The 25912-nt window shown below is 61.2% G+C and overlaps 1 protein-coding gene across 3 annotated transcripts in view; it reads left to right on the top strand.

The window, feature by feature from the left end:
- Positions 1 to 25912, top strand: part of AATK (apoptosis associated tyrosine kinase) — a 46331-nt gene that overhangs the window by 11984 nt on the left and 8435 nt on the right. For all 3 annotated transcript variants that reach the window (XM_067547247.1, XM_067547245.1, XM_067547244.1), the window contains 6 exons: positions 20068 to 20201; positions 20922 to 21063; positions 22804 to 22883; positions 23425 to 23543; positions 24163 to 24250; positions 25118 to 25251. In XM_067547247.1, coding sequence (XP_067403348.1) covers positions 20157 to 20201; positions 20922 to 21063; positions 22804 to 22883; positions 23425 to 23543; positions 24163 to 24250; positions 25118 to 25251 — 608 coding nt within the window. In that variant the 5' untranslated portion in view covers positions 20068 to 20156. The remainder of the gene's footprint in view (positions 1 to 20067; positions 20202 to 20921; positions 21064 to 22803; positions 22884 to 23424; positions 23544 to 24162; positions 24251 to 25117; positions 25252 to 25912) is intronic.

Here is a 25912-nt window from a genome sequence, read left to right as displayed (position 1 = left end):
AAGAATGGCCGGACCAATGGTCCATCTAGCCCAGTGTATCAAGTGATCCATCCCCTGTTGTCCAGTCCCAGCTCCTGGCAGTCAGAGGTTAGGGACACCCAGGGCATGGGGTTGCATCCCTGAGCTTCTTGGCTTATAGCCGTTGATGAGCCTAGCCTCCAAAAACGTACCCAGTTCTTATCCAATGCCCTGGCATCACCGTGGCCCCTCGATTCTCATTGCCATCACGGCCCATGGACCCGCTCCTGGCCGCACTTCGCAGCCTGTGTTTGGAAGAGCTGCAGCACCTGGACAAGACCCTTTAATGTGGGAGGGGGGGGGTAGGGAGGCCTCGGCGTCAGTTCCCGTTGACTTCAGCTGGGGCTGGGCCTTTCACAGAGATTTTCTGTGTGCCACTCGCTTTGCTCCTGCACGAGCCGCTGCTTGTCTCTGTGGCTGGGATTCAGAGCCGAGGCTTCTGGTTTCGTAACTGCACCGATCACAGCTGATAAAAATAGGCTGCTCCTCTCCACGCTGCTGTGCGTTACGTAAGGGCTCATCTGGCAAGCGTTGCCCCGGCAGCTCTGCTTTGCCGCTGCCATCATAGCGTCACGTTCCCTGGCTCCGGTGCAGGGTTCGGTTTAACACCTTGGGGTGCAGGAGAAAGGTGCGGACGCTTGGACTGAACCCGTTGTGGCTGAGCTCTAAGAAGAGCCCGGAGGGTAAATGGGCAGCCCTGCCTGAGAGGCGCGGACAGCATCAGACCGGGCCCCGGGGCTGTTACAGACGGGTGGGATATGGTGACTGCCCACATCGGAGAGGCCCAGCGGGCTGAGACGGGAGTTGCTCTAAGGATGGGGAGCGTATCCACCAAACCATCAGCCGGGGTGTCTGCCATGCCCTGGGCTGAGCGCTGGCTGGGAGGTGTCCAGGGCACAGGGGCTGGCGGCTGGTGATGGAGGCTGAGTGAGTTTGCTCAGGGAAGGCAGGCGAGGTGCCGGGTGGTAATCGGGGTGGTCAGCATTGCCGGCTGTTTGGACAGCAGGAGTCAGGCTGCAGAGCATCAGGAGCCTGGCTTAAAAAGCAGAAGCTTTTAGAGAGTGAGAAACGCCAGGTTCACGGTCCTTCGTTCGCCTCCTGGGTTTGGAGCCTCTAGGGGGACGTTTTCCTGCCCATCGCCAGGACCAGCTCGGCGAGACACGGGCTGTTTTGGTTTGACTGGAAGCTGGGCTTCTGAGCGATGGCAGGACGGAGGCGCTGGGCTTTGAGAAGAACACTGGCTCGCGATGGAAGCGGGAGAGCTGCAGCACCTTTTGCAGCACGGGCTGGGCTGCCTGGCACGTGGCAGGATCTCTCTTGGGAGCAGGTGTTGGGAATGGACCCAGGGGTTTTCTGCCTTCTCTTCATAGCCGGGAAGGGCAGCGCTCAGAGGCACATGTAGGAGCCCTGGTCGCTTTTGGTGTCACTTCTGCAACTGGGTGGCATTTCTGGAAGGGGGAGGGTTGCATCTGCTGGGCCGGCTCTTGCTTTGTTGATGCACGTGTGCAGCCCCCACTAGCGTCTGTGTGAGCCGCCCGCGGATAGCGGAGTTACGGACTGGCTTGCGGAGCCTAGTGGGTGTCTGTGGGGGGGACCTGTGATGGTCCAAGGCTCCAGAACGCTGCGGGGCCGTGCGGCGTGCGTTCTGTGTGACACGCGTGCCATCTGTCCCGCGTCGGTGAATGGCTCTCTGGTCTTTCTGACGTGCCCGTCACTGCAGTATCCTCAGCAGCGAAGCAGCAGCGTGGCTCAGGAATTCCAGTGCACTGTGCAGAGGGAGCTGAAGTGCCGTTTGAAAAGACCCTGAGCGTTGCAGATTCCTGGCCTCGTGAAATCGCAGCTTCCGCAGCGGCCAAGGGAGAGAGAGGCCTTTGCTGGCTCTGAAGGCTGCCGGGGCTTTTCAGCCTTTGGCCACAGTGACCTGAGGGCTAGGAATCGGGGGTTGGGATGTGTACAGTCCCATGCTCCAGTAGCACCGGTCCCCGGCATTTCCCTCTCTCCTGCAGCTGCAGGAGTCACAGTGTTTGCACGCGTCCCCCCGTTGGACAGCTAGCGGCTCAGCCAGACCTGAGGGCCTTCGGTCCTGTCTCGTTCCAACGTGCAGGGAAAGCAATGGGTATTGATGGCTGCTAGGGCTGTACTGGTCCTCTGCAGTCAGCGCTTCATGGCGCTTCCAACGGGATGGGCTCTGTCGCGCTCACGGGGGCATGGCCGGAGCTCCTGCGGGGCGCTGGCTTCACTGGGTCATTTAGCTCCTGGATCCCCCCGGCCCTTTCATTTAGTGGCAGATATTGCTGAGATCACCCTGCACCTTCCCTGTGCGGATCAGTCCCAGAGCTGTGTGCAGAGCCCCAGAGCATCATCTGCAGCAGAAGGCTTCCTAGACACGGCAAACCTGCATGGTATTGCAGGTAACCCCTTGGGCAGCCCCCACTGCTGCGCTTTGGAAGGGAAAGGCAGGCCCACACGGATGGTCCCACCACGACCCAGGCCCTTGGTGTGGCAGCATCGCCTTCCCTGGGCGGTTAGGGGTGACATTCTCTGGTTTGGAACAGTTCCTCGGGATGACTGATTGCTGGGTGATTTCAGAGCGCTCTGGCTGGGAGGGTTTATGGCTGATCTCTGCTGGGGCAGGATTCACCTGTCTTCTTTGAGTTTTAATTCAGATTCACATAAATGCCCTTCACCGGGCAGTGCCCAATACAGCACGACAGTGAGCGGGAGCCGGTCACTTTTCATCTAGCAGTGGAACGTGAACGCAATTACACAGTTTGTTACGGGCTGTCGGCCTTGAAATCCGCACTCCCTCTAGCCCGTCCCTGCCCCGCTAGTAGCTAGTTCCTTTCCTGTGGCTAGTTTAGCTACCTTCCATGGGCGGAGGAATGGCTGGGATCACATTTTAGCTGGGCAGTGGGGAGCCGGAGCAGAGCACAGGGAATGCTAACAGTCGCTCTCCATTGCTAGAGAGACGAGGCGGGGCAGGTAATAGCTGTTATTGGACCAGCGTCTCTTGGTGGGACAGACCAGCTTCGGCGCTACACAGAGCTCTTCGTCAGGGGCTCTGTGTACCCTGAATTCACAGCACAGTCACCCCAAAACAGTCCCCAAGTGGGGTCTGGATTCCAGGCCCTCAGTTTGGGCCCAGAGCGGCGGTTCGGGCCCGTCTGGAGTAGGAATGCAGATGGCTGCAGTGCGGGGAGGGCCTGGCATTTACATTCCCGTTGGAGCAGAGCAGAGCAGAGCAGAGCAGAAGTGGTGCCTGGGATGGGCTAATCCTTGGCTGAGGCCCTGACGGGGGCTGCTGAGGGATGCCTTGGAGGATCCAGAGAGCACGTTTCGGGAGCTGCCGTCGCATTCAGCCCGGGGAACAGGAGTGAGTCGCAGCAGGGACTGTATGGCCAGCGCCGGCGGGGCCTGTGCTGGGCTCAAGCCCCCGAAATCGATGTCGTTAAAACCATCAGCAATCCCTGGGGCTTCTGCCCTGGCCCCTTGCACGTCTCCCGCGTGACACAAACCGAGGGGAGCAGGCTGGGGGCAGAGGTGAACGTGGCCTGGTGTCGGTGGAGCATCGGGCACCGTGCAGGGCGTGGGTTCGCCTGGGGCTCAGCTGGGCCAGTCCCATTGCGCAGCATCGCCGCCGCCAGCAGACGGAAAGGCCCGGTGTCTGCACCTCGCAGTGCGCCTCCCTTTGGTACCTGGGCTGCCAGCACGGGAGCGGGGGCAGTATTTAATGTCACTCCACCCCAGGGGTGCTATTAACTCCTAATCTCTGCTCCCGGCTGGCCCCGCCGAGCTGCTGGACTGAAACCAGAGTCTTCTTGGAACCCGCGTGGAAAGAAAAGCACACGCACCGTCTGCTGACGGAGCCCCGGCATGGCGGCTCCTGCGGGCTGGGAAAGGAGTGCGGGTGTGAGGGCAGAGGAGCAGCTGGGAAACGCGGCTTGGGAACATGATCTTTGAGGTGAGGCGAATCCAGGGCCCCTCACCTTGGTATCTGGGCACTCTACCAACCTTGGAAACTGTCAGGGAATGCTCCCTGGTTTTCCCTCCAGACACCCCGCGCAGGGGAGTGGCCATAGCAGCAGGTGCTGGGAGCCAGGCCCTTTAGATTCTGTTCCTGGCTATGTTTGTGAATCACTGTGTGACTGAAGGCACTGCCCCATGCCTCAGTTTCCCCCTCTGTAAATTAGGGGTGATGCCAGTGCCCTCGTTGTGGGGCCCAGGGCGGAGGGGCTGCGAGGCTCCCTGGACTGTCTCTGATGCACCTTGGGACTCTGGTGAGCAGCTCCGTTGAAAGCCGGAGATCCCTCTGGCTTCCTGTGTGTGTTCACAGCTGGCTGTGTACGGCCGAGCGGCGCCTGTGCCCTGTGAGGTGTAAAATTGCTTTCCTGGAAGCTGCCCACGGCTCTGGGCTCTTAATCTCCCTTGGGATTAAAGTGTTGGTGCTGCGGGAGCCGCCGGGGGAGGGCTGGGCTCTTGGCTGGCAGTGAGACTGGCGCTGGCTGTCTGCTCTGCCTGTGCCCCAGGCGTTGAAGAGCAGAGGGCGAGGACAGACAGAGGAGTGGCACCCAGAGCCCGGCTAGCGCCCGGGGCTGTCCCAGCAGAGTGCCCTCCTTGCCCCAGGCCAACGGCTCACGGGATGCTCTGCCCCTTCCCTGCCCCAGCCCGTCCTCGGGCCAGCTCTGTTCCTGGGGGGCATTCCCAGGCCAAGAGTATGAGCGCCGGCTGGGGCTGGGCTGGCAGCAGAGCCGCATTCTGAATCCGCGCTGTGTGCACCTCCCTTGGAAAGCAGCAGGGCACTGGCCCCAGGGCAGGGTTCGGGATCAGAGGCCGGCTCTGGGGCCAGCTGATCCTCGGGCCGTATCTTGCTCTTTGCTGAGTGCTGATGGGGCGGGGGGTGTTGCAGGGAGGCAGTTGGTGCCTAGAGTTTTGCTGACCAGACTGTAAAAGGTAAGGGTGGGATTTTCAGAAGCTCCTCGGGGAGTCGGAAGCACAGATCTCCTGGACGCGCAGAGGGCTCTGCGCTCCAACCGCCTCGAGACGCTGGGACAAAGTGGGAATTTGTTTTGCAATATTTTTGGTGACGCCTGTGCGCGTCTCCATTTCCCCTATCCTTTGTATGGCTTCCCCATGGGGGGACAAGAGTTAGCTTTGCTCTCAAGGAAGCCCCCCCCATTCAGCAGAACACGGACCTAGCAATCAACCATCCGGGGGGGGGAGGGGGTGATTAGAGACCCCAGCGTGAGAACAAAGAGGACAGGGAGATTGGAGGTGCGGGAACAGGAGTTGGCTGGAGGCTGTGACCTGGGAACTGACTTGGGAAGGAAGTCAGGCAGAGGCAAAGCCTGCAAAAAGATGTCACCGCAGCTTGGCTGGTGGCTTGCTCTGGAATGACCAGGGTGGTCCAGGCTTTCACCGTCCATTCTCTGCCAGCCTCAGGACTTCCTGGGCTCTGTGCCAGCTGACCAGCAAACCCGCTGGCTTCGAAAACGCTCTTTGAGTGTCACTGTGAATACCTGGTGAGGGGCGTTTGTCCCTGCAGAGTGGACGTGACCAGGGCTCTGTCTCAGCTGGGTTCGCTGAACAAAGCTCACAGTGCAAAGCGGGAGGGCTGGAGCCCCACAGGTTCAGTCTTGGGGTGGGGAGGTTGCGTGGCTGGCCCTGAAGGAAGAGGGAGACCCATTGGGGTCTGGCACATCGAAGGAGGTCCCACAAGAGACTGTCCCCAGTTGGGGGGCACAGCATTGATCCTGTGGGTCCGTGGCAGGTGCCTTTGCAAATCACACTGTCCAATAATACCGTGCGTTTGCACAGAGCCCGCCACTACTGGAATGCAGCCTGCTCTGGTGTGAAACATGCTGCAGTTTGACAGCAGACAGCACCGCGCACTGCCGTGTGAGGACAGTGCAGGGAGGCAGAATGGAATTACCTGGGCTGGAGTTCGGCCAGGAGCCGGGGTTAAAACCCCAATTCTTGCAAGAACATTTTTAAAAAAATGATCAGTGGGTGTTTTTAGGGAGGCAACGATCAGCTCTTGGCTTTTAAGTGGTGTTGTGAAGGCGGCTCAGCTCCTCCTGCAGCCCATCCCGCCCTAGTGCTGCTGGGCCCTGGAAGTAGATTGAAGGCACCGGTCCTGGCGACCGGCTGTGCGCTGCTCTTTGTACTGCCAGGGGCACATCTCACCTGCTGGATGGCAGCTGGCCAGTCCGTCCTGCGGCCCAAGTATTTGGGGGGCTTGGGGAATTGCTCCGTGGTTGGTCCCCTCCTTCCCGTCCCCAGCCTGTGCTCTCGGCTCATCCATTATTCAGCGGCTACAGGCGTCTGGCTCCGTGGGTGAGGAGAGCGGACTCGGCAGCACTCAGCACCGCGGTGAATTCATTAGGAGCTTTAACGAGCCTCTCGGCTGGGAGCCGGGGGGGCTCTGCGAGCCCTAAACCCCTTGCAGCAGCAGCTCAGCTCGCATTCCCTCGCTCGTGAGCAGGGCTGGAATCTCAGTCGCACCAGACCCTGGAGTCCACTTCTCACCCCTCTGCTCTGCCAGTGACACCAGCCCCGACGGCCTGTTTCTCGCCTGCTCTCATCTCTGTACCTTTGCCCACACCCTTCTGTGCACGGATCCCTCCCGTTCCCGGCCGAGCCACCACCCTCCCTCCATTCACAGCCTTCCTCCCCATCTATGCCCAAAGGAACTGAGCGAAGAAATGTAGCCACTGCTTTCCCTGGGCCTCTCTCCTTCCCTGCCTCTGCCTGCCGGACCGCACGCTCTTTGGAGCAGGGGTGGGCTCTGTGTGCTCTGCGCAGCTCCAAGCACACCTCTCCGGCCCCCCTTTTATTCTCTATAACCACCTGGACGTGTGAAGCTGCAGCCTGTCGGCTTTCCCTGCGTGCTGGATCGTTACTGTGGAGTTGGTCACTGTGCGGGCCTGGACCTGCGTGTCTGTCACTGAAGGGCTCTCCCTGTGCACCCCTGTTGGTTGTAGGTCTGCACGGATTCGCTGCGGGGCTGCTCCTGACACAAGCTGCTGGCCCTGGGATTTCTTGTATGGCCTTTGCGAAGATGTCTCAAAGGGGCCCGGCTGGAGAGAACAGCTTGTCTTTGGCTCCACTGCCAGCCTCGCGAAGCGTCCCGCTTCCTGGCAGCTTTGCCATGCAAACACTTGGCCGGACGTCCTTCGTCCCTGCTGTTCTGCAGCTCAAGTGTACCTTGCAAACAGATCTGTGCGTCTGTGTCCCGAGGTGCTAGACTGAGCGAGACGTAAAAGGCAGCTGAGCCCAGCCAGTGGGAAGAGAGACCGAGCCCCCTAGCATGGGGACGGCTCGGAGCCCGAAAGGTCGGGCTGCATTCTTTCCTTTCCGCTATGACAGCGACTTCCCAAGGTTTCCCGCTGGTGTGCAGCTGACGGGTCCCCCTGACCGGCTGAGCCCTGGCACGCATGGTGGGGGAGGCAGGGCCGCGGATGGAGGGTACGTCGTGCAACGTTCGTGCCCCCGAGGTATTTAGGGGGCGAGCAGGCAATCCCGGGCCATGTGTGTGCAGGGTGCTTTCGCTGGCTTAGCTGTGCTCTTTCCCGTCAGCTCCCCTGCGAGAGACCAGGCCGGCTTGGTTGTTGTTTACTTTGCAAAGCTGTTACAAGCTGCAAGAGGGGCTTTATCCCCTCCAGGGCTGGGGGTTGCTGACAGGAGCTGACACCTTTCGCAGCCCGTTGGGTGCAGAGGCTGGGGCGCATGGGATGGGGGAGTGCAGGACGCAGCGATCTGGCACTGAGCTCCCAGGAGGGGGCAACGCTGAGCAGGGTTTTCCCCTTTTATTATTTACGGCTCTATATTTTATTACTTGATTATTAGTAACGTAAGCTGTGACGTTCCCCCCCTGCAATCTGGACGGGTGTGTAGCCGTGTCACCCCAATTCTTCACTCCTGGGCCCCGACTTACCTCGCTTTGCTGTGTGAACCGCCCACTCCTGGGCTGGCCCACGCCCAGCCTCCTGCGTGTAATCGGTCCCTGGCCTAGGGAAGGAGCGTTTCTGGCCAGCCACTCATGGGATAAACCCCAGCGAACACCCCCAGTCCCAGATGCAACCCCGGGAACTGCTGCACGCTGCACCCTGCACGCCCATTTCCACTTGTCCGTCAATTAACCAAAGACATTGCTATGCACAGCTCTGTCACGCTGCGAGGTCTCTGCACACACTCAATCCACAGGCACTGTTTTAGAGAAAGCAAACAAATAAGTTGATTGACTACAGCCAGGTTTTAAGTGAATCTAAGTCAGAGTATTAATAAATCAAGGAGTTCATCACAATTAACTAGAAGACAACTCGCATCTGAACCCAGAATGAATGTGCCCGTCTGTGTTCAGCTTCCCACACAGGCTGGGTGCGATGCCTCTTGCAACCAGGCCCCCCTTCCCTGTGGGTAGATTCTCAGTCTGTGGGGTTGCTTAGAAGATGGATTCCAGGGGGGAGCCACGAGACAAAGACGCCTCAGCTTTTAACGAGTTTCCCCAGCGCCCCCTGGAGTGAGGCGCTCGGCCCTGTCCGGCCCTGGGCATCATTTCTTCCACCTGAGTCAAAGTGCTGACAGGTGCGTAGGCCAGGCCATTGCCCCTGTGTGCAGGCCTCTGCGGGGCGTGGAAACACAGCCTTGTGTTCCTCTGCGTCTGTTCAAACCACGTGGGACACGTTTGGGGCTAGGACCCAGCGGAGGTTCAGAGCTGTACAGATGTGGGACGTGGCAGGAAACATGCCATAATGTTCAGCGTGCCATGAGCAGCCCAGGCACACCGCGCATGGCGCACTCTGCATCCGGCAGTGCACAGGTACACTGGCAGGGTGAACACGAGCGAGACACAAATCACACCGCAAGGGTGCACGTGGGGTGCAGCCTGGCCCATATGCACCCTGGGGACGCCCTTCTCCTCTGGTGGCAGAGCAAAGGCCCTGCTCCTCTGGCGCTCCCCAAGGCGGGGGAAGGGGGGGTCCTGCACATCTGGGTCCTGGTGCCTCTGCACAGCCTGCCTGGGCCTGCTGTGGATGGGCGGGTGAGGTAGCCTCCTGTCTTCTGCCCATCTCTGGCGTTGCCCCGGATGTGCTGTTGCTGCACCAGCCGGGATCTGACTTGCACGCAGCCCCAGGAGATGCTCAGCGGCTCGGTGGGTGAAGCACTGTCCGGGGAACACCCTGCGGGGGCAGGTCAGAGTCCAAGTGTCAGATGAGCTGTCAGTGGGCAGCGCGTAGGTTGAAGCTGCTCCCAGCAGTCTGGGCAGGGGTGAGCAGTCTTCCCCGGTTATTTTGGTGCATCCTGCATCTCGGCTGCACATGCCACTCGTCAAGGGAAGACTGAAAAGTTGGGGAGCCCAGGGCATGGGGAGAGGGACTCGTGGTGCTGCGGGGCAGGTCTGCCTGGGGGAAGCAGTGCACAGGGGAGCTGGGCCAGATGAGCTCCTGGGATGGGGCTGAGTAAGGCGAAGCCGTACCCCTGTGAAGGGCTGGGGAGGCTCCGCTAAGCGCCGGCTGCCCCTGGGGCGATGCCGTGAGGGGGCTTGGGAGGGGTTTCCGTGCTTAGCATTGTCTGCCTCGAACCGTGGTGAAGACCTGAGGCTGTGGTGATGCCTCCCCGGCTGAGCCGCCGTCTCTTCTTCCCCCAGCGCCGCCTCCTGACTGCACAGAGCCTGGCAATGCACAGCAAGAGCCACGGGCGGGTGGTGACTCTGCGCTCGCCCTGTGTTGCTGTTCCAGCCAGCAGTCAGCCTGTTTCCTGCCCCCCACCCCCGGGGCGGGGGCTGACCATGAGCCCAAGGCTGTTTACAAGCCATGGTGCCGAAGGACTGGGGAAATCCCTCCTACCTGAAGCCAGGGAATCATGGCGGGAGGTCGGGGACACGGTCATGTTGAACTCGGAAGAGCCCTGATGACTTGTGCTTGCCCTTGGGACCCGCCAGGCTCCCCTGGGTTGGCTCCCCTACTCCAGGTCCTCCCCCATCCCTGCCATGGGGCCTCCCCGTGGCCGGCCATGCCAGCGAGCCTGTGCCCAGCCGGCACAGATCTGCAGAACGGCCGGCGTCCCGAAGCGATACAGCGTGGGGGAGTCTGGCACTGCCTTCATCCGTGTGGGAGACGCCACCTCGACAGGCAGACGGGCTTGGGGCCTTGGGCCTCCCCTGCTCCCCCAAACCAAGCCCTCAGTTCTGGAGAGCAAGGCCTAAAGCCCCCCAGACCAGCAGGCCCTGGGACTGGCTCGGCCTCTCCCGGCTCGAAAGGCCCCTGTCCATGGTGCTGACTGTAACCGGCACCGGGTCTTGTGGCTCACACATTGCTCTCAGGGCCACGTTGGGAGTTAGCTGCGCTGCTGTGCGGAGCAGCCGGCTGAGCTGGGTTATTTAGTATCGGTCCCTTTCTCCCCCCTCCCACCCCCCAGTCTGATTTTGCTTTTCACCCTGAGATCAGTATTTGGCTGCCGCCTGCCCGCTCTTCCAGTGCCAGCGCTCCACGCGGCCGTCTTGTCCTTTAGCTGCTGGATGGTGCAGCGCCGAGCGTCTTCTCTTGCTGCTGCCCAGGAGACTGGCTTCCCTTTGATAATGGCTGCAGGCTGGGGCTGCTGGAGGGTCTCGCTGTGATGAAGCCATCACCCTGGCTCTTCATGCTCCCCAGCACGGGCCGTGTCTAATAACCCAGAGTGCCGTGAGAGCTGTGGAGGCAATTGGATGCTTTTTAACTGTCTGAGCATGCTAGATGGGAGCCGTTCCAAGGGTCGCACGGCTCTTCTCTGAGAGAGGAAGGAAGGTATGGGGGCGCGCTGCTCTTTCGGCCCGCACTGGCCCATCCGTCCCTGAGGGGCAGGTGCCGTTGGCTGGGGTCTCTGCAAACCACGCGGTGGTGTGAATTCGAAAGGCCTTGGCTGGCGTCTCGTGAGCAATCCTTGTCGGTGACGCTCCTAGCTCTGCGCTCCGGGCTCGCCCTGCCGCTGCCCCGCTGCCTGTGCCAGAAGGCAGGATGGTGCATGAGCGGGCTTCGTTTGGCAGGGTGTTTGCGCCGTTTGCGCTTGGAAATGGTCTTCCAGAGAATAAGCGTCTTTAACCTTGTTACATGGAAAGTCTCCGTGAATAACTGCAGGGACCTGTCAGCAGCTGCCCTCGAGGGCCAAGATGCAAATGCAAATCCTGGGTCTGATCCCGCAGTCCTGGCCCAGGCAAAACTCTCCGTGAGTTTCCTGGGAGCTCTGCCAGAGCAGATGGGCCTGCAGGATAAAGTGACAATCCTGTCCTTAAAGGCGCATGATGGAACATTCTGTGCTAGCGGAGAGTGGGCTGGATGAGCCACGCCCGAGTTCCTCTAACTTGCACTTCCATAGTGCACGGGTCAGAATCATCACCTCCATTTTACAGGTAGGAAAACTGAGGCACGGTGAGCCTAGCGAGGGGCTGTTCATCTTCATTTCTGGAAACTGGCGCATTTAAGGAAACCCATTTCCTGCTCCTGCCCCCTTGAATGAGTCTGGCTGAAAAATCCGTGTCCAAGGGGTTTGTACCAGATTAGCTGCTCTCCTGTTGATGTTCCAAGGAGTCTTTGCAGTTAGCCATGGCCTGTCTTGCCAGCACCACTCCCCAGGGGAAGCGGTGACACTCGCTGTGCGAAGTGCTGCCTGCTCACCATGGAAACAAGCTGAAACGAGAGAGAGAAAACGCTTCCCCCAGCTTCTTCCAGGTCTAGGCTTTGTCTAGACGAGGGCCTGTCTCCTGCTGGTGGCAGACTGCATTGGCCAGCTCCAGCTAATGCGAGACAAAGCCACCTGGAAGCTAGTTGAGTTGCCTGGCCTGGCCCTGTCTAGAAGGTGATATTAGATTGAGCTAGTTAACATGCTCTGACAACACACCTTTAAACCCCAGTCAGAGGAAGGCCGGCCCTGTGGCTAGGACACTCGGGAGACCCTGTTTAAATTCCCTGCTCTACCACAGACTTCTTGTGTGAGCATGGGCAAGTCACTTAGCCTCACTGTGCCTGAGTTTCCCCTTTTACAGTGGGGTAATAGGGTGGGTGACAAAGCCATTGAAAATGGTGAGGCTCCCAGATACCATGGTGATGGGGGCCCAGCAATATCTTTGATAGTCTCAAAAAGCCTTTGGCGTCAGAGGAGTCGCTTGGAGGCTACGCGGGTTTCAGACAGAAAAGCGCTGGTTTTGTTCAAGGCGACAGTGGCCCTTTAAGTGACTTTCCCAAGGTCACGCACTGAGTCCGTGGCAGCGCCAGGACCAGAACCCGGGAAGCCAGGTTCTCCGCCGCCATCTCAGGGCATTTGCCAGTGGGTTAGCGTATTGCTTGAGAAGAAGGGGGGTGCTGGCCAGAGCATAGGCAGAGGCTGGGCAGGGTTCACAGCGCCACACGTGAGCGCCACACATGAGCGCGTACAGAGGGGTGGCCGTGGCCTATATCTGGGGCGTAGAACTCTGCAGGGCATGGCTCCAGAGGCTGAGGGACTTGAACCACTGCACAAATGCACCAGTTCCCTGGAAATGAGGCCTGGGCCACAGCCCCTTGCAGCCGAGGGGGTTGGATAAATGAGACATGGTCAAACCCCTGCTCTGCCCTTTCCCCATCACAGTCCCCGACTTCAGTGCTCCTCTCCTGGATGCGCTGCCGGTGGGAGGAGACTCGACTGGCGCTGTGCAGTGGGAGATTCACCGAGGGAGGAGCAGGGGCTGAGTTCTGCCGACCTGCTTTTGCTAGGTGTGTCCCGGAACGGGTTTCAGAGGCAGCGCAGAATTCTCTGCTGAAAAGGGTGCTCAGGGACTGTGTGTGTGAATCCCCGCCGGCGGAGCCTGGTCTGGCTTGGCTGCTGTGTGAGGAGCTAACTCCAGGCCCAGCTCCGCTGATGGGCGTTTGCAGAGATGGGATGAACAGGGTGCCTGGGAAAGGCAAGAGACTGCGTTCCAGGATGCCTGCGAGCCTTGTCTGGTGCCGTGGGTGCCGCCCCACGGTGAGCCATGTCTCCGGTGCTGCAGGCACTGCTCCTTCCTGGGAGCTCCCCCAGGCAAAATGACTCAGAAGCCAAAGAGCAAACAGCCCCCCGTAGTCTCTCTGCTTTGGCTTGCGGGGTCCCTGCCCAGCGCTGCAGCAAGCCGTCGGAAAGAGGGGCCCTGCCTCACGCAGCGTCCATGCCAAGTCAGCCGAGTCTCAGCAGCTCTCCTGCCCTAAGAGGCTCCGGGTGTCTGCCCTGGGGGCAGAGGTCCAGCCACTCCATCCCACGGCCAGGGCCAGCTGGTGCTTCTCTCTGGCCACTTCCCGGTCTGCCTGTAGGTGGGCTCCCCGCAAGCCTTGTCGAGGGCTGTCCAGCAGTCTAGCACCTATCCCTGGGGCAGGTTCCGACTCCGTTCCACCTGTATTTCCCTGTCTGTAATTCCATCCCACTGCTCCTGTGTCCCTCGCTGTCCCCCGGCGTATTGGTCCCTGGTTTGCATGGACCCCCTCCCCCCATGGCTGAGCTCCTTTCGTCTTTCCTCCGAGGTTTGTCTCTGCAGCTCCCTGATCACTTTTGTTGCCTTTCTCTCGGCTCCCTGCAGAACCAGCCTTCTGCTGCGGGGCGCCCTGGGCTGGCGAGGGGCCTGGCTCCCAGTGCGAGGTATCTCCAGCCGTCTTGCTGTGGCATTTTGCTTTTATGGCAGTCGGTGCAGATTGAGCCGGCCCGTCTCTGAGTCATGGCTGCTCCCCACAGCAGCCCCTGTGCCTTCCTGCTGCTTCCTCCCCTGATAATTATGCCTTTTGTTTCTAGAGGCTCTGGAGCAGAATAGTAATAGCCCAGCTGCAGCTTGTAAGGCGGGTGCTGGCGGGGGTTCCTGCGGGAAGCAGCTGAGCTGCCGGCGCTGAGCGTGCACAAAGCAAGCTCACAGCTCAGCAACAAAAGCCACGGATGCTCTCTCCACAGGTGCCCCATGAAGGGCCCTTCTGTCTGCAACTGACTCGGTTCTAGAGCCAGCGGGGGTCGGATGGCTCGCTCATCTGGCCCGAACACACAGCCTCTCGCTTACGCCAGCCCCAGCAGCGATGCTCTGGGCTCCCTGGGGGATGGTGTTTGCATCAGTGCGAGCATGATGCCCCTGCTGCTCCCTGGGCTTTCCTGAAAGGCTCTGGACCCTCCTGGGAAACTTCAGCCCAGGTGTCTTGACCGCACCAGAGAGGAGATGTGGGGCTGGCCCGTTGCTGGGATTCACTGCACTTCTCGCTCCTTCTGGCTCGTCATTGCTCGGGGCCAGAGCTGGGTTCCTGCAGCGTGTGGGTCCCCTGGCTCCTTTCCCCCCTTATCTGGAGGTGCTGTGCTCATCGTCTTCCACCCCCACCTCCCTGGGGCGGCGGCAATGTCACTGCCGAAGGGATATGCGGGAGGAGATGACCCGCTTGGAGAAGCCTCCAGGGACAGGATGGCTGCAGGGGTCCAGGATGGGACAGGGCCGTCTGCGGTTCAAGCATAGCTGGTCCAAGAGGGGACATGATCGTGGCTGGGAGGAGATGGCTGAATGCAGAGCAGACAAAGGCGGGATGGGATCCGGTGGTTGGCAGATGGACTGAGACCACGTCCGCTGAGCAAGGAGGCGTATGTGTCACCTGGAGGCTTTAACTCAGGACTGGGCATCTCTCCACAAGGTCTGCTCTAGCCCCAGCAGGAGGCGTGGGCTGGATCCAGGAGCCCCCTAGGGACGTGCTGTGCAGGAGGTCAGGGTGGGGGGACATGGGAAAAAGCCCCTGTGGCCCTTTTTGGGGTTAACTGAGGAGTCCAGGGTGAATCGCTCTCGCCTGCTGACAGCGTGAGCGGCCCGTGTCTGTGCCCACCAGGAAAGACTCCCTGACCTGGAACACAGCGCTCCACATGGGACTGTCGCCAGCCCTGCCAGCCAGCAAGTCCCACGCCCCACTTGGTTACCCTCGAGGGCTGTGTCTTCCTGACACCGCCCAGCGCACGGCTTTCACCTCGGCCCCGCGCTCTCCGTCGCACACAGCACTTGGACCAATCCGAGTCCCTTTGACGGAAGCTGTGATCAAGACTCAGTTAAAGCAAGCGTGGGGATGGGCAACCCGTGGGAACAGAGAAACATGAAATGCAGTCTAGAGCCTGTGCTTATTAGCAAGTTGCCTTCCTGTCTAATCAGGTATTTCTCACCCACTGGTGAGTCCGTGCTGTGCTTGTCCCGTCCAGAGAACTGGGAATCCCCCTCCCTCCACAGTGGAGAACATCCCCGACGTCGTCTCATTTCATGAGCAGGGCGATTTGTTAACTTCAGCTCAAGCCTGAGGGTCCCTGTTCGGTCTTTTCCTGGGGTCCTTTCGTCATTGCCGATGCTCAAGCCTGCGTCTGCTCCAGGCTGTACCTGCTGGGCTGTGCTGGGTCCCCGGATGCGGATTGGTCTCAGTGTTGATCGCATCAGCTCTGAGATTCCTCTTGCCCCAGGTCACATGTTTCCCCTCCAGCAGTTTTGGCGCATCACAAGCTACTCTAGAATTGTGTCTCGCGCAAACACCTCGCAATGACCGTGATAACCAGCTACTTCTTAGCTCTTGGCAGAGCCCAAGTGTGACCCCTTTGGTGCGATGTCCAGAAGACGGTTGCACACAGGTGTCAGACACCTGCCTGGTGTTCGTGCCTCAGTGACGTAGGCACTTGGGAGTTTATGACACTTTTGAGGTGTCTGGGAAGAATTGCTACCACCTGCTCCCAGCACGGGGGAACCAGGGGGAACCTTCCCCAGCTACTCGCTGCTGGCAACACAAATGCTCCACTTCAGGCTTTTGTGAGTCCAGTGCTTTCCCTCTGCGGGCTAGCAATTTACACGCCCCACTTCGTTACACTCAGGTGCCCAGTCCCCTATCTTCCGGATCCCCGCAGTGTCCAGCGATCTGCTGCCTCGGTGGAAGCAGTGCGCCCCAGGTCACCCTTCTCACCTCAGTTCAGCCCTCTCCTTAGCACAAGGCTCTGCGGCAGGTTTGTAGCAGAACCAAACAGAAGTGTAGTGAACAGAGCTTGGGATAAAGAGTCCAACCAAAGCCAGCGTGCGGGTTTGGAAAGGTCAGATGCACGTTACAGCCGCTGCTCGTTACCAGGTGACTTTCCTGGCGCAGAAGGCGGGCTCTGCAATGCTGGTGCCATTGGAAGAGCCGGGACCCTCCTTTCCCGAGACACCCCTGTTGGAATGGGCGAAATCATGTGCACTTTCCTCTTCTCCTGTGAACTTGCAGACTATTGTCTCCTACCCCAGGATCCCCTGTTCAGAGAATTTTCTTGGGGTTCTTTGAGGAGCCCCCATCTACACACCAGAGTGTGGGGCGGAGTTTGGAGTGGCAACAGAATGGCTGCAGCGTAACAGAGAGCAGAACCCAAGAGCCCTGGCACTGCCCTGGCCTGTGACAGGGATGAGGGGCATCCTCTCCCCAGGGGAGGGGGCAGAGCAGGATGGGAGACTGAAGGCTGGTAGTTTGCATGTGTCCCCCTTGCTTGTCCGGCCTTCCATTCCTAGCTGACAATGGCCCCAGCCACACGACAGAGGCTGCAGCTGGTGCAGCCTGTATTCACGTCTGCTCTTCCATTAGAACCTGAAGCAGCCCATGCGCCTGCTGGGCACCATGTGCGGTCCAGCAGGCCCAGGACCGAGTGGCCCTTTGTCTTTTGCCATGGGGTTCGTTCTGATATTTCCCAGGCCCCTGGTCGTCTCCCTTCTCCATCGGGTCCCTGAGCTGTGTGGATCTGGCCTGGCTGTGCTGAAATTCCAGCATTAGCCAAGCATGTCCTAGGAGGAGGTGACACTTCCTAGTGGTTAGAGCACAACGCTGGGAGCCCAGATTCCTGGGTTCATTCCCCTGGGTGCGAGGGGAGTGCAGTCTACGGGTCAGAGTACGGGGGCTGTGAGCCGGGACTCGTTGGGGTTCTAGTCCCAGTTCTGCCACCGACTTGCTGTGTGGTCTGCGTCATGTCCTTCCCCGTCTCTGTGCCTCGTCCTTCCCATCTGTCAGATGGAGTCATGCCTCATGCGTGGGGGCTGACAAGGAACGGGGGCCTGCGAAGCCCTTTGAGTGACGTGCAAAGGCTTCTTTGCTGTTTGCTCTGTGGCAAGAGGTTTGTGACTGATGTGACCCTGCGTGTCCCGAGTGGATGTCCTAGGCCGGGAGCACAGAGTGCTAGCTGTGCTTGCCATCTGGAAGAACAGCATGTGCGCTGCTCTGCCCAAATTCCTGCTGCAGCTGTTGCGTTCTGCCTGCCTAAAATGCCCCTGGTGGTTTGAGTTGGAGGCCGTGTCCTTCTCCTTCCTTCCACCCTGACGTGATGCTGGCAGAACAGAGACGCTGCTGCAGCCAACCCCAGAGGTGGCTGCATCTCTGCCATGCATGGGCGACCCTTGCATCTTTGTGTATGTTAATCTCCTTTTGGCTGATACCATCCACCTCCCCCGTCTGGTGTTCTGGAAGTGTGCACCACCGCCCTGGGAAATGACCTCCCAGCAAATAGCAGCTGGGTCCTGCCCTGCAGCACCTAGACTCGCCACTTCCCCCATGCCCCTCCCCGCCGTTCCCAGGCCTCGCAGTGTGTCTGCAAAGCCACTAATTCAGGGCATGGTAAATCAAAGTGATCCTTCACTGAGAGCACCCCACATGGACCCTGCAGAAGCCAGGGGGCTGCTGGATGAACTTGACGCTGCAAATAGAGATGGGGGGACGGCTTGGGGGCGTGCAGGACCCAGCCCATTTCAGGCCATGTCGTCTTCAGCTATCCCTCGATACAAGGATGATGTCGGCACACAGGGGTCATTGGTGGATTTTTAGGTGGCTAAAGAGCCCAGTTTGTGCCCTGCAGATTTTCCCACAGAGGTGACAGGTGTCATCTTGGAGGAGACATAGTAGTTGGTTGATGTTGTGTCCTTTCTTTCCTCCTTTGCCGTGTCTCTGTCTCCTCAGAACGGGCTGTAGCGTGGTAGATGTGGTATGGTGCCACTGTGGTCTGTTCTGCGCCAAGCCCTCCCCATGTGTTGGGTTGATAGCACCCATTTAAGGGGTACTTTCAGTGTGTCTTCGAAGCGCTTCTGCTGCCCTCTGCAAGCCCTTCTTCCCTGACTTCACTGAGAGAAGAGGACTTGCTTCGGGAGGCCAGTGTCAGACATACGTACAGGCCAGCTGGTGTTTCATGCTGGTGTTTCATGACCTGCGCGTCTACACGGCTGATGTTGGCTGCAGAGAGAGCGCTGAAGGTCTTGCGTCGGTCTTCCCGCCTGATCCTGAGAATCCTCCTCAGGCAGCGCTGCTGGAACCGCTCCAGCATGAGATGGCGTCTGTAGGTGACCATCACCCGGATCTCACACCCGTAAAGGTGGGTGCGGATGACAACTGCCTTGTAGACCAAGATTTTGGTGCCATGTAGGATAGGCTCTGGCCCCTAGTGGTGCAGGGAGCCATGTCTGGCGCTTGCTTCATCCTCTGGGAAACAGCTCTTGTTGGAATTCCTTGGCAGTGTGAAAGCAGGATCCGAGAGGACGTGACAGATCATAGAAATATCGGCTGCCTCCCTGTAAATTTACGGACAGTAAGTAAAAAAATGTTCAATTTTAACACTGTCCGTAAATCCGTAAATCAATGAAAATGTCCATATAATTGGGTAGCAATAAAGCATGTTGTGTTTTGACATTGATTGTTGTCATTGAGAATCACTTCTTGTATCATAAAACGACACAGACCGTGCCTTGATCAATTTCCTGTTTTCTATTATCCCATATGCCCAAAGAACCCAACTGATCAATGAACTGCAGCTAAAACGACTGCGTAAATCCACATTCCTGTGTACAGAATAGCGCCAGGGAGTACACGCTTTTGTGACATTATTGTGTTGTTTATGGTATTTTTAGTGATGTCAGTAACACGTTTACCGTGTCAGTAAAAACAAAAAAATTAGCTTCAGATCTTCATGTCAGTAAAAATTAAAATGCGAGGTTGGCAAACTGCAGGGCTTCCAGACTGGGAGCAGCGATGGATTACCAGTTTATCGAGTCGTGGTGGAAATCAAGCTGGGCTGTGACACCACACAGATCTGCTCTGAGAATCCTTTCAGGGCAGGCCTCGGGCCTGTGCGAGGCAGGAGACTGGGCTGGATGATCACAGTGGTCCCTTCTGGCCTGGAATCTCTGAGTGATTGTCATGGCAACGGTGTAGAGCCGATGTAACTGCTGTGCCTTCCGGCTAGGCCCGGGATGAGAGCGCTGAGGTGTGTTTGTGTGTGCAGTGCGGTGCGGTGCACAGACGCACATGCACAGACACGCGGGCGGGTGCACACAGAGGGGCGGGTGGGCACACACCCAGGCGGGGCACACGCACGTGTGTGCACGCACATGGACACAAGTGCAGACAGACACACAGGCGTGCGCACACAGGAGGGCACATGCATGCACACACACACACACACACACACACACACACAGACGTGCACATGCGTGAACACGCAGGCGCTGCTCGCCGAGGATTTAGGAAGCCAGTTAACGGCTGTCTCAAGGGTTCTATTAACTGGCCCCAAATGGCAAATCGGACCTTTCACGTGGAAAAGTGTCTCCTGCCCCCTGATTTCGGCGCGTCAGCCGGGGGCTTCGGCTGGTTCTTTTTCTTTCCTTGCAAGGAAATGAGTGGTTCTCGGTTCAGTTGCTCTCTTTAAGTCCTTCCCCAGCTGGTGCTGAGCAGGCAGCGGTGCCTGGGCCCCGTTGGCCAGGTGGGGGGTCGGTCCTAGAGAAATTGGCCCGTCTGCGGTGTGGCAGTGCCACCCTGTGGGCAGTGTGGACAATGTGGCGTCTCCCTCGTTTCCTGCTCCCTCCTGGGCGGCGTTTGGGGTAGTCTGCTTCGAGCCTGGCCCTCAGCCGGCTGGCCTGGGGCAACTCTCTGGGGCCGGCTCGGAAGCCGAGGGGGCGCTGCATGCAGCAAGGGGACACAGCGGCTGTGTCGGGACCCGGAGGCCTGAGCTGGGGGTTTTGCTGCCTCCTCGCGCTCTGTTTGTCGTCTGCCCCCTAAACCCTCCCCCCCCCCGATTGTCTCCCTGCAGGCGGCACCCCCCTTAGCGAGCTCTCGTGGTCCTCCTCGCTCGCTGTGGTGGCGCTTTCCTTCTCTGGGCTCTTCACCTTCATCTTCCTCATGTTGGCCTGTCTGTGCTGCAAGAAGGGAGACATTGGCTTCAAGGTAAGTGCTTCAAACTGGGGGTCCCAGCCGGGCTGGGGGTGGGAGGATGTGGGGAGGGGGTCCCAGCCTGACTGTGGGGCTGGATATAAGGGAGGGGGGTCCCAGCCCGGCTGGCGTGTGTGCTGTGATCCCAGCCGGGGGTGCCGGTGGGTCTGGGGGTGCCGCACAGGGAGCCCTGGGGAGCGGGTCCCTGTGTGTGTCCGTCCACAGCTCGGACGCTGCCCCGTGGCCCAGCGGGTCCAGCCAGGCAGGAGCCCCGGACGTGGCATGGCAGCGGGGCTCCTGGGCGCCATGAGGCCAGTGGTGGGCCGGGCAGGGCAGGGGAGATGCTCGCTGGGTGCTGTGTGATTGCGGAGGCAGCCGGCAGGCCCGAAGGGCTGTCTGGGGAGCACAGCCGAGTGAAGGAAGGGCACCCAGTGGGCTGCAGAGAGGGCAGGGCTATGGGGCTGGGTTGGGCCTCTGAACGGGGGCTGAGAGAGACCGGAAGGGAGAGAAGCGAGGTGCGCAGGGCTCCCCACGGCTCTGCCAGCTCCGTGGCATGCTGTGGGGAGCAGGGGGTGCATGGGGCATGCTCAGCTCTGTGGTCTGTGCGCACGTCTGCCCAGGCCTCCATTTGTGAGGAAAGAAGTGCCAGAGCTCAAGCAGCTTTTGCCCCCTGGCACAAATGGAGGCCCACGTCTGCCCTCCTGACCCCCTGCCCTCTGCTTGTGCCCGGGCCAGGAGTTCGAGAATGCCGAGGGAGAAGATTACGTGACCGAGCTCTCGGTGCAGAGCTCCCCGGCCGCGCAGAATGGCCCCGAGGTTTACATCCTGCCCCTCACCGAGGTGTCTCTTCCCATGGCGAAGCAGCCGGGGCGCTCGGGTAAGCTGTGCCGTGGGGCAGTCCCGGAGCGCATTGCAGCTTTGAATCCTGCGGCTCCCTGGGTGTCCTCGTGGCTTCTCCCTGCCAGGACAGCGCTGCACATCCTGATCAACACTGCCATGTACACACCATGGGCACCCGTGTAAAGCTGGGAAGGAGCCGTCTCTGCTCGGGGCTGCAGGCCACTGGGGAGGGAGGCAGAGACGCTGTGACCGCGGCTGGTGCCCCCTTCCCATGGCTGGCTCCCAGGACACTCCCTGGAGTCGCTGGGCGCTATTACCTGCGCCCTCCCCGTTCTTTGATGGGTGGCTGGAGACGGCCGCCTGCAGCCCCGGCCCAGGGGAGCGGAGTTGGCTGGGGCTAACTAGGGGGACTGTCCTGCCGGGGTGGGGATGGTGGCATCCTGGCCGTGACTCTGGCACCCTGGCCCAGGGCTCAGCGGCACCGTCAGGTGGACATGCATGGGATAAAGGGTTGCTTTTGGGGGGAAGCTCTCACAGCGAGGGCACAGGGGTAACACGTGCCCAGACATGCCCTGGGAGGCGCTGGTCTTGGCCTATTAGCAGGATGGCAGCCGGCTGTGGGGGCCTGTCCCCTGGCCTGGAGCCCCCCTTTGACCGGCATCCCCCAGGCCTTCGCTCCAGAGCCATGCAGGGGAGCAGCCTGGGTTGACCAGCCCTGGTGCTGAGGGGGCTCCGAGCAGAGCTGGGCAGAGTGGGGAAGGGGAAAACCTCTGCACCAGCCCTGCCTGGCTGGAGGGGGAACTCGGCCCCTGGGCAGGCAGGGCACGCTGGGCAGGGCTGCTCCGGCACAGGCCCCTGGAGACACAGGCGCTCGCTGATCCCATCCCACGGCCGGCTGCGTGCCCCAAATTCCTTCCCCTCGCTCTGCCCCCCCGGCCGTGGTAAATAGGCCTGCGAGTGGGAGAGGAATTCTGAGCTCGCAGGGCAGGGCGAGGCGCCAACAAACGCTGCCATAGAGAAGCCGCCCCCCCACTCCCCCGGCCCTGCTGTGCTGGGTGCTGCCCAGGCCGGTCTCCCCGGGGCCCCGGACAATGGCCGCAGTGTCCGGCGTGGCCGGGGCGGTGCAGGGCAGCGCGCTGCTGCCCAACAATGGGACCATTGCTGCCCTCCGTGGGTCCATGGGGCTGGAATGCTGGGATTCTGGCGGGGGGGGAGGGAGTGAGCAAGCGCGGGGCAGGGATGGGCGGGAGGATTGGGGGGGGGCTAAATGCCAGATGCCCTGGAGCCGCCCCGACTCCAGCCTGGGACGCAGGGCGCCAGCTCGCTCTGACTTCACCCCACGCCTCCTGTCTGACTGCGGGTTCCTGAGGGGGGGTCACCCCCCTCGGGGAGAGCCGCTTGGCTTGGGAGCTCAGCTGCAAACGGCTGGAGCCCATGGTGGGGAACGCCAGCTGGGAGCGGCTCCTGGACACGAAGGGGCCGCGACTAACACCTGCTGCCCTCCCGGGGGCGCAGGGTGTGAGGGGCTGGAGCCCCCCCAGTACCCACTGTGCCAGGGATAACACTGTCGAAACGGGCCTGAACTCACAGCTTGCCAGAGCCCAGGGGACAGCGCTGCAGGACCGACGGACAACAGCCATGGGGCTGCCCGGGGCCTGGCACCGAACAGCAGGAGGGGGCGAGCTGGCATGGCTGGGAGACGGGTAACCTGGGCAGGCAGGCAGGGTGGGCTGCCGGCTGCGCTGACGCCCAGCTAGCTGGATATGCTCTCTTACAGTGCAGCTGCTCAAGTCCACGGATCTGGGTCGGCACAGCCTCCTCTACCTGAAGGAGATCGGCCATGGCTGGTTTGGGAAGGTGAGCATGTCCCTCTCATGGTCGGTCTGGGGGCGGGCTGTGCCAGGGACGGGCTCCCCCGAGGGACGCTAGCTCAGGCTGGGGTTCGCCCTGCAGCTGTGCGGGTGGTTGAGTGTCTGAGCACCGGCTGCACCATCTCGTCTCACCCGCCGGGGCAGCTCAGCCTCTCGCCCCCAGCCGTGGTGCGGGAACCTTCAGGACCCTCTGTGGCTCTGCCGTCCCCTCCCCACTGTGCTGAGTGGGGGCTGCGGCCGTGCTGCGCTCTGGGGCCGATGGGCGGGGGCAGGAAGCCTTGGAAACGGAGAAGGGGGGACTGGGGAGGTGGGTGCCAGGTCCGGGAGGGGAATGTGCCCCCGCAGGGCGAGGGGAACCAGTCTCTGGGGGGCGGGGGGATGTGCCGGGGGCAGGATGTGGGGACGCAGGGGCAGGGAGGGGACGGGTGTGCTCCTCATAAGGGGAGGCGGGCTCAATGACGGGCAGGGCGGGGAGGGAACGCCGTGGGGCGCGGGGGCGCAGGGCTGACGGGCGCTGCCGCCCCTAGGTGTTCCTGGGGGAGGTGAACCTGGGACTCAGCAGCACGCAGGTGGTGGTGAAGGAGCTGAAGGTGAGCGCCAGCGTGCAGGACCAGATGCAGTTCCTGGAGGAAGCCCAGCCGTACAGGTAGGTGCTGCCCCGGCCGCTGCCAGCCCCCGCCACACAAGGGAGCAGCTCCCGCGCCCCAGGGAAGGGCTCTGGGGATGGCCCCAGGACTGGGTCCCTCCCCCCCCCCCAGCGCAGAGCCAAAGCCTCTGGCACTCTGCTCCCACAGGTGCTAGTTGGGGGGGGCTGCAAGTCAGGATTGAGGGGCATCGATGGAGCTGTGTGCATACGGGGGAGAGGAGCGGGCCCGGACTAGCTGGGGGGCTGCGGGTTGGGATTAAGAAGCGTCCAGAGAACTGGGGCGGTGGGCTGGGATTAGCGTCAACCTCACACTGAGAGATGAACAAACACCCTATTGTTGTGGGTCCCGTTGGGGCGGCTGGCACGTCCCGGTACCCCTTTGTGCTCTGCCCGGGAGATCTTGGCATGGGGCGGGTCACAGAGAGTTCCTTGCTGCCCCGCAGTGACTCATCGTGCGGCCGTGTGAAAAGGACAAAGCTCTGGGAAAAGGTTTCTGTCTCAGCTGAGCTGGTCACGGGACCTACCTCAGCCTCGACCCGCAGCCCCTGGCTGGTAAATTGTCCCAAGCCCGCTTCCCCGGTTTCAGATCTTCTCCGTTGCTCTCCCCCTCCCTGCACAGGGCTCTCCAGCACACGAACCTCCTGCAGTGCCTGGCCCAGTGCGCCGAGGTGACACCCTACCTGCTAGTCATGGAGTTCTGCCCGCTGGTGAGTCGCGTGCTTGTCCCTCGGCTCTTGCCTCTGCTTCCCCATGCTGGGGCTGGCCCAGCGCCCCACAGGTTCCCCTGGCGTCTAGGGGGGCTCAGCAGCGAACGCCGGGTCCAGCGCAGGTTAGTCAGGCCTCGACTGAGCGCTGGGTCCCCCTCGCCCCCCTGCCTGGGTGAAACCTCAGCTCCCCACAGCTTCAGGGCTGGTTCGTCTCCTTGGCTGAGCTGCACGGCGTGGGCTAAGGCCAGGGTGGTGCCATGGGGGGCGGAGGCCTGCCCCTTGTTCCTTAGCACGTTCAGTGAGTCTCCGGGCCACGAGAGAACAGGGCTGGGGTCTTCCCGAGCGGGGCTTGTCTCGGGGGCCTGGCTCCGCAGAGTCCTGTGTGTCGGCTCCCAGCCACGGCCGATCCCTGAAGGCAGCGCAAGGCCCAGGCCGTAAATGGGGGGCCGTGTAGCATCCAGTGCTGGCAGGCTTCTCGTGCGGTTGGGGCGTCGGGCGATGCGGTTCCTGCAGGGCAGCTGGGGGGCGCAGCGGGGCAGTGGATCTGCCTGAGGCAGCCCCAGCCTTACTGGGTTTTCCAGACCCCCATGTGGAGTGTTGCTGGGCATCTGTGCCCTGTGCCATGACCCCCCCTCCCCAGAGCCCTCTGCTCTGCCCCAGCTCGTCCTTTGCCCCGATGCCCCCTCCTGCCCTGATGCACTTACTGCAGCTCCCGGCTGCTCCCCCCTTTCTGACTGAGCGTGGGGCCCTCGCGACCTCCCCAGGGAAGGCCGGGCTGGGGCCACGAGTGGGGAGGGGCACAGAGACCCCGACGCCACGGGCTGGGCCATGGCACAGGGACGATGATGTCTGCCGCTCTCCCGCCAGGGCGACCTGAAGGGCTACCTGCGGAGCTGCCAGGTGGCCGACTCCATGGCCCCCGATCCCCTCACCCTGCAGAGAATGGCCTGCGACGTGGCCTGCGGCACACTACACCTGCACAGGAACCACTATGTGCACAGGTAAGGCTGGGCCGTTGCCTGCCCGCCAGGTGGACAGACAGCCCTACGCCGCGGGGGAGGGGGCACCACCAACCCTCCCCTCAACTCCCTGGGGCAATGCCCCGCTGGGCCCTGAGTGTTGCCCGCCCACCAGCACCCCCGGCCCGTGTGAGCTCCTTTCGGGGCACATGCCCTGGGAAAGGAGGGGAGCAAGACGCTGGGGTGGGGACCAGAGCTGGGGGGGCTCCATCACCAAGGCTCAGGCCCCCTCAGGTGACACCCCCAGGTTTGCGGGGACCACGCCGCCCCTGGGCCCCGCCTGTGAGCCGAGACTGTCGTGAAGGCGCTTCCCACGACCCCCTCGGCCCCCTGGCGCCAGAGGAGCAAATGCGGCTGTGGGCCAGGCAGGAAGTGTGGTTACTGGTGGGCTGCCGGAGTGGGGGGGAGGGAAGGTGTCCAGTCCTCAGCCTGACACACTGGGGGGGGCAGTGTCCGGGGGTGTCCAGCCTAGTGTGGGGGGAAGGGGAAGTGGGGTTGGGGGCATGTCTGGTCCTCAGCCTGGCATGTCTGGGGTGGGCATGGGATGGGGGTGGGTCTGGTCCCCAGGCTGGGGGGTGGGGAGGGTCGCATGCGACTTGCCCTACAGCCTGTAGTTTTCCGTGCCCGCCCCAGCGTGGCGTGC

This window comes from Emydura macquarii, unplaced genomic scaffold, assembly GCF_026122565.2.
Source record: "Emydura macquarii macquarii isolate MOO-44397 ecotype Brisbane River unplaced genomic scaffold, CSIRO-AGI_Emac_v2 contig_1230, whole genome shotgun sequence".
Lineage (NCBI taxonomy): Eukaryota > Metazoa > Chordata > Testudines > Chelidae > Emydura > Emydura macquarii.
Note: the sequence above shows the minus strand (reverse complement) of the source record. Positions and strands in the feature narration are given on the sequence as shown.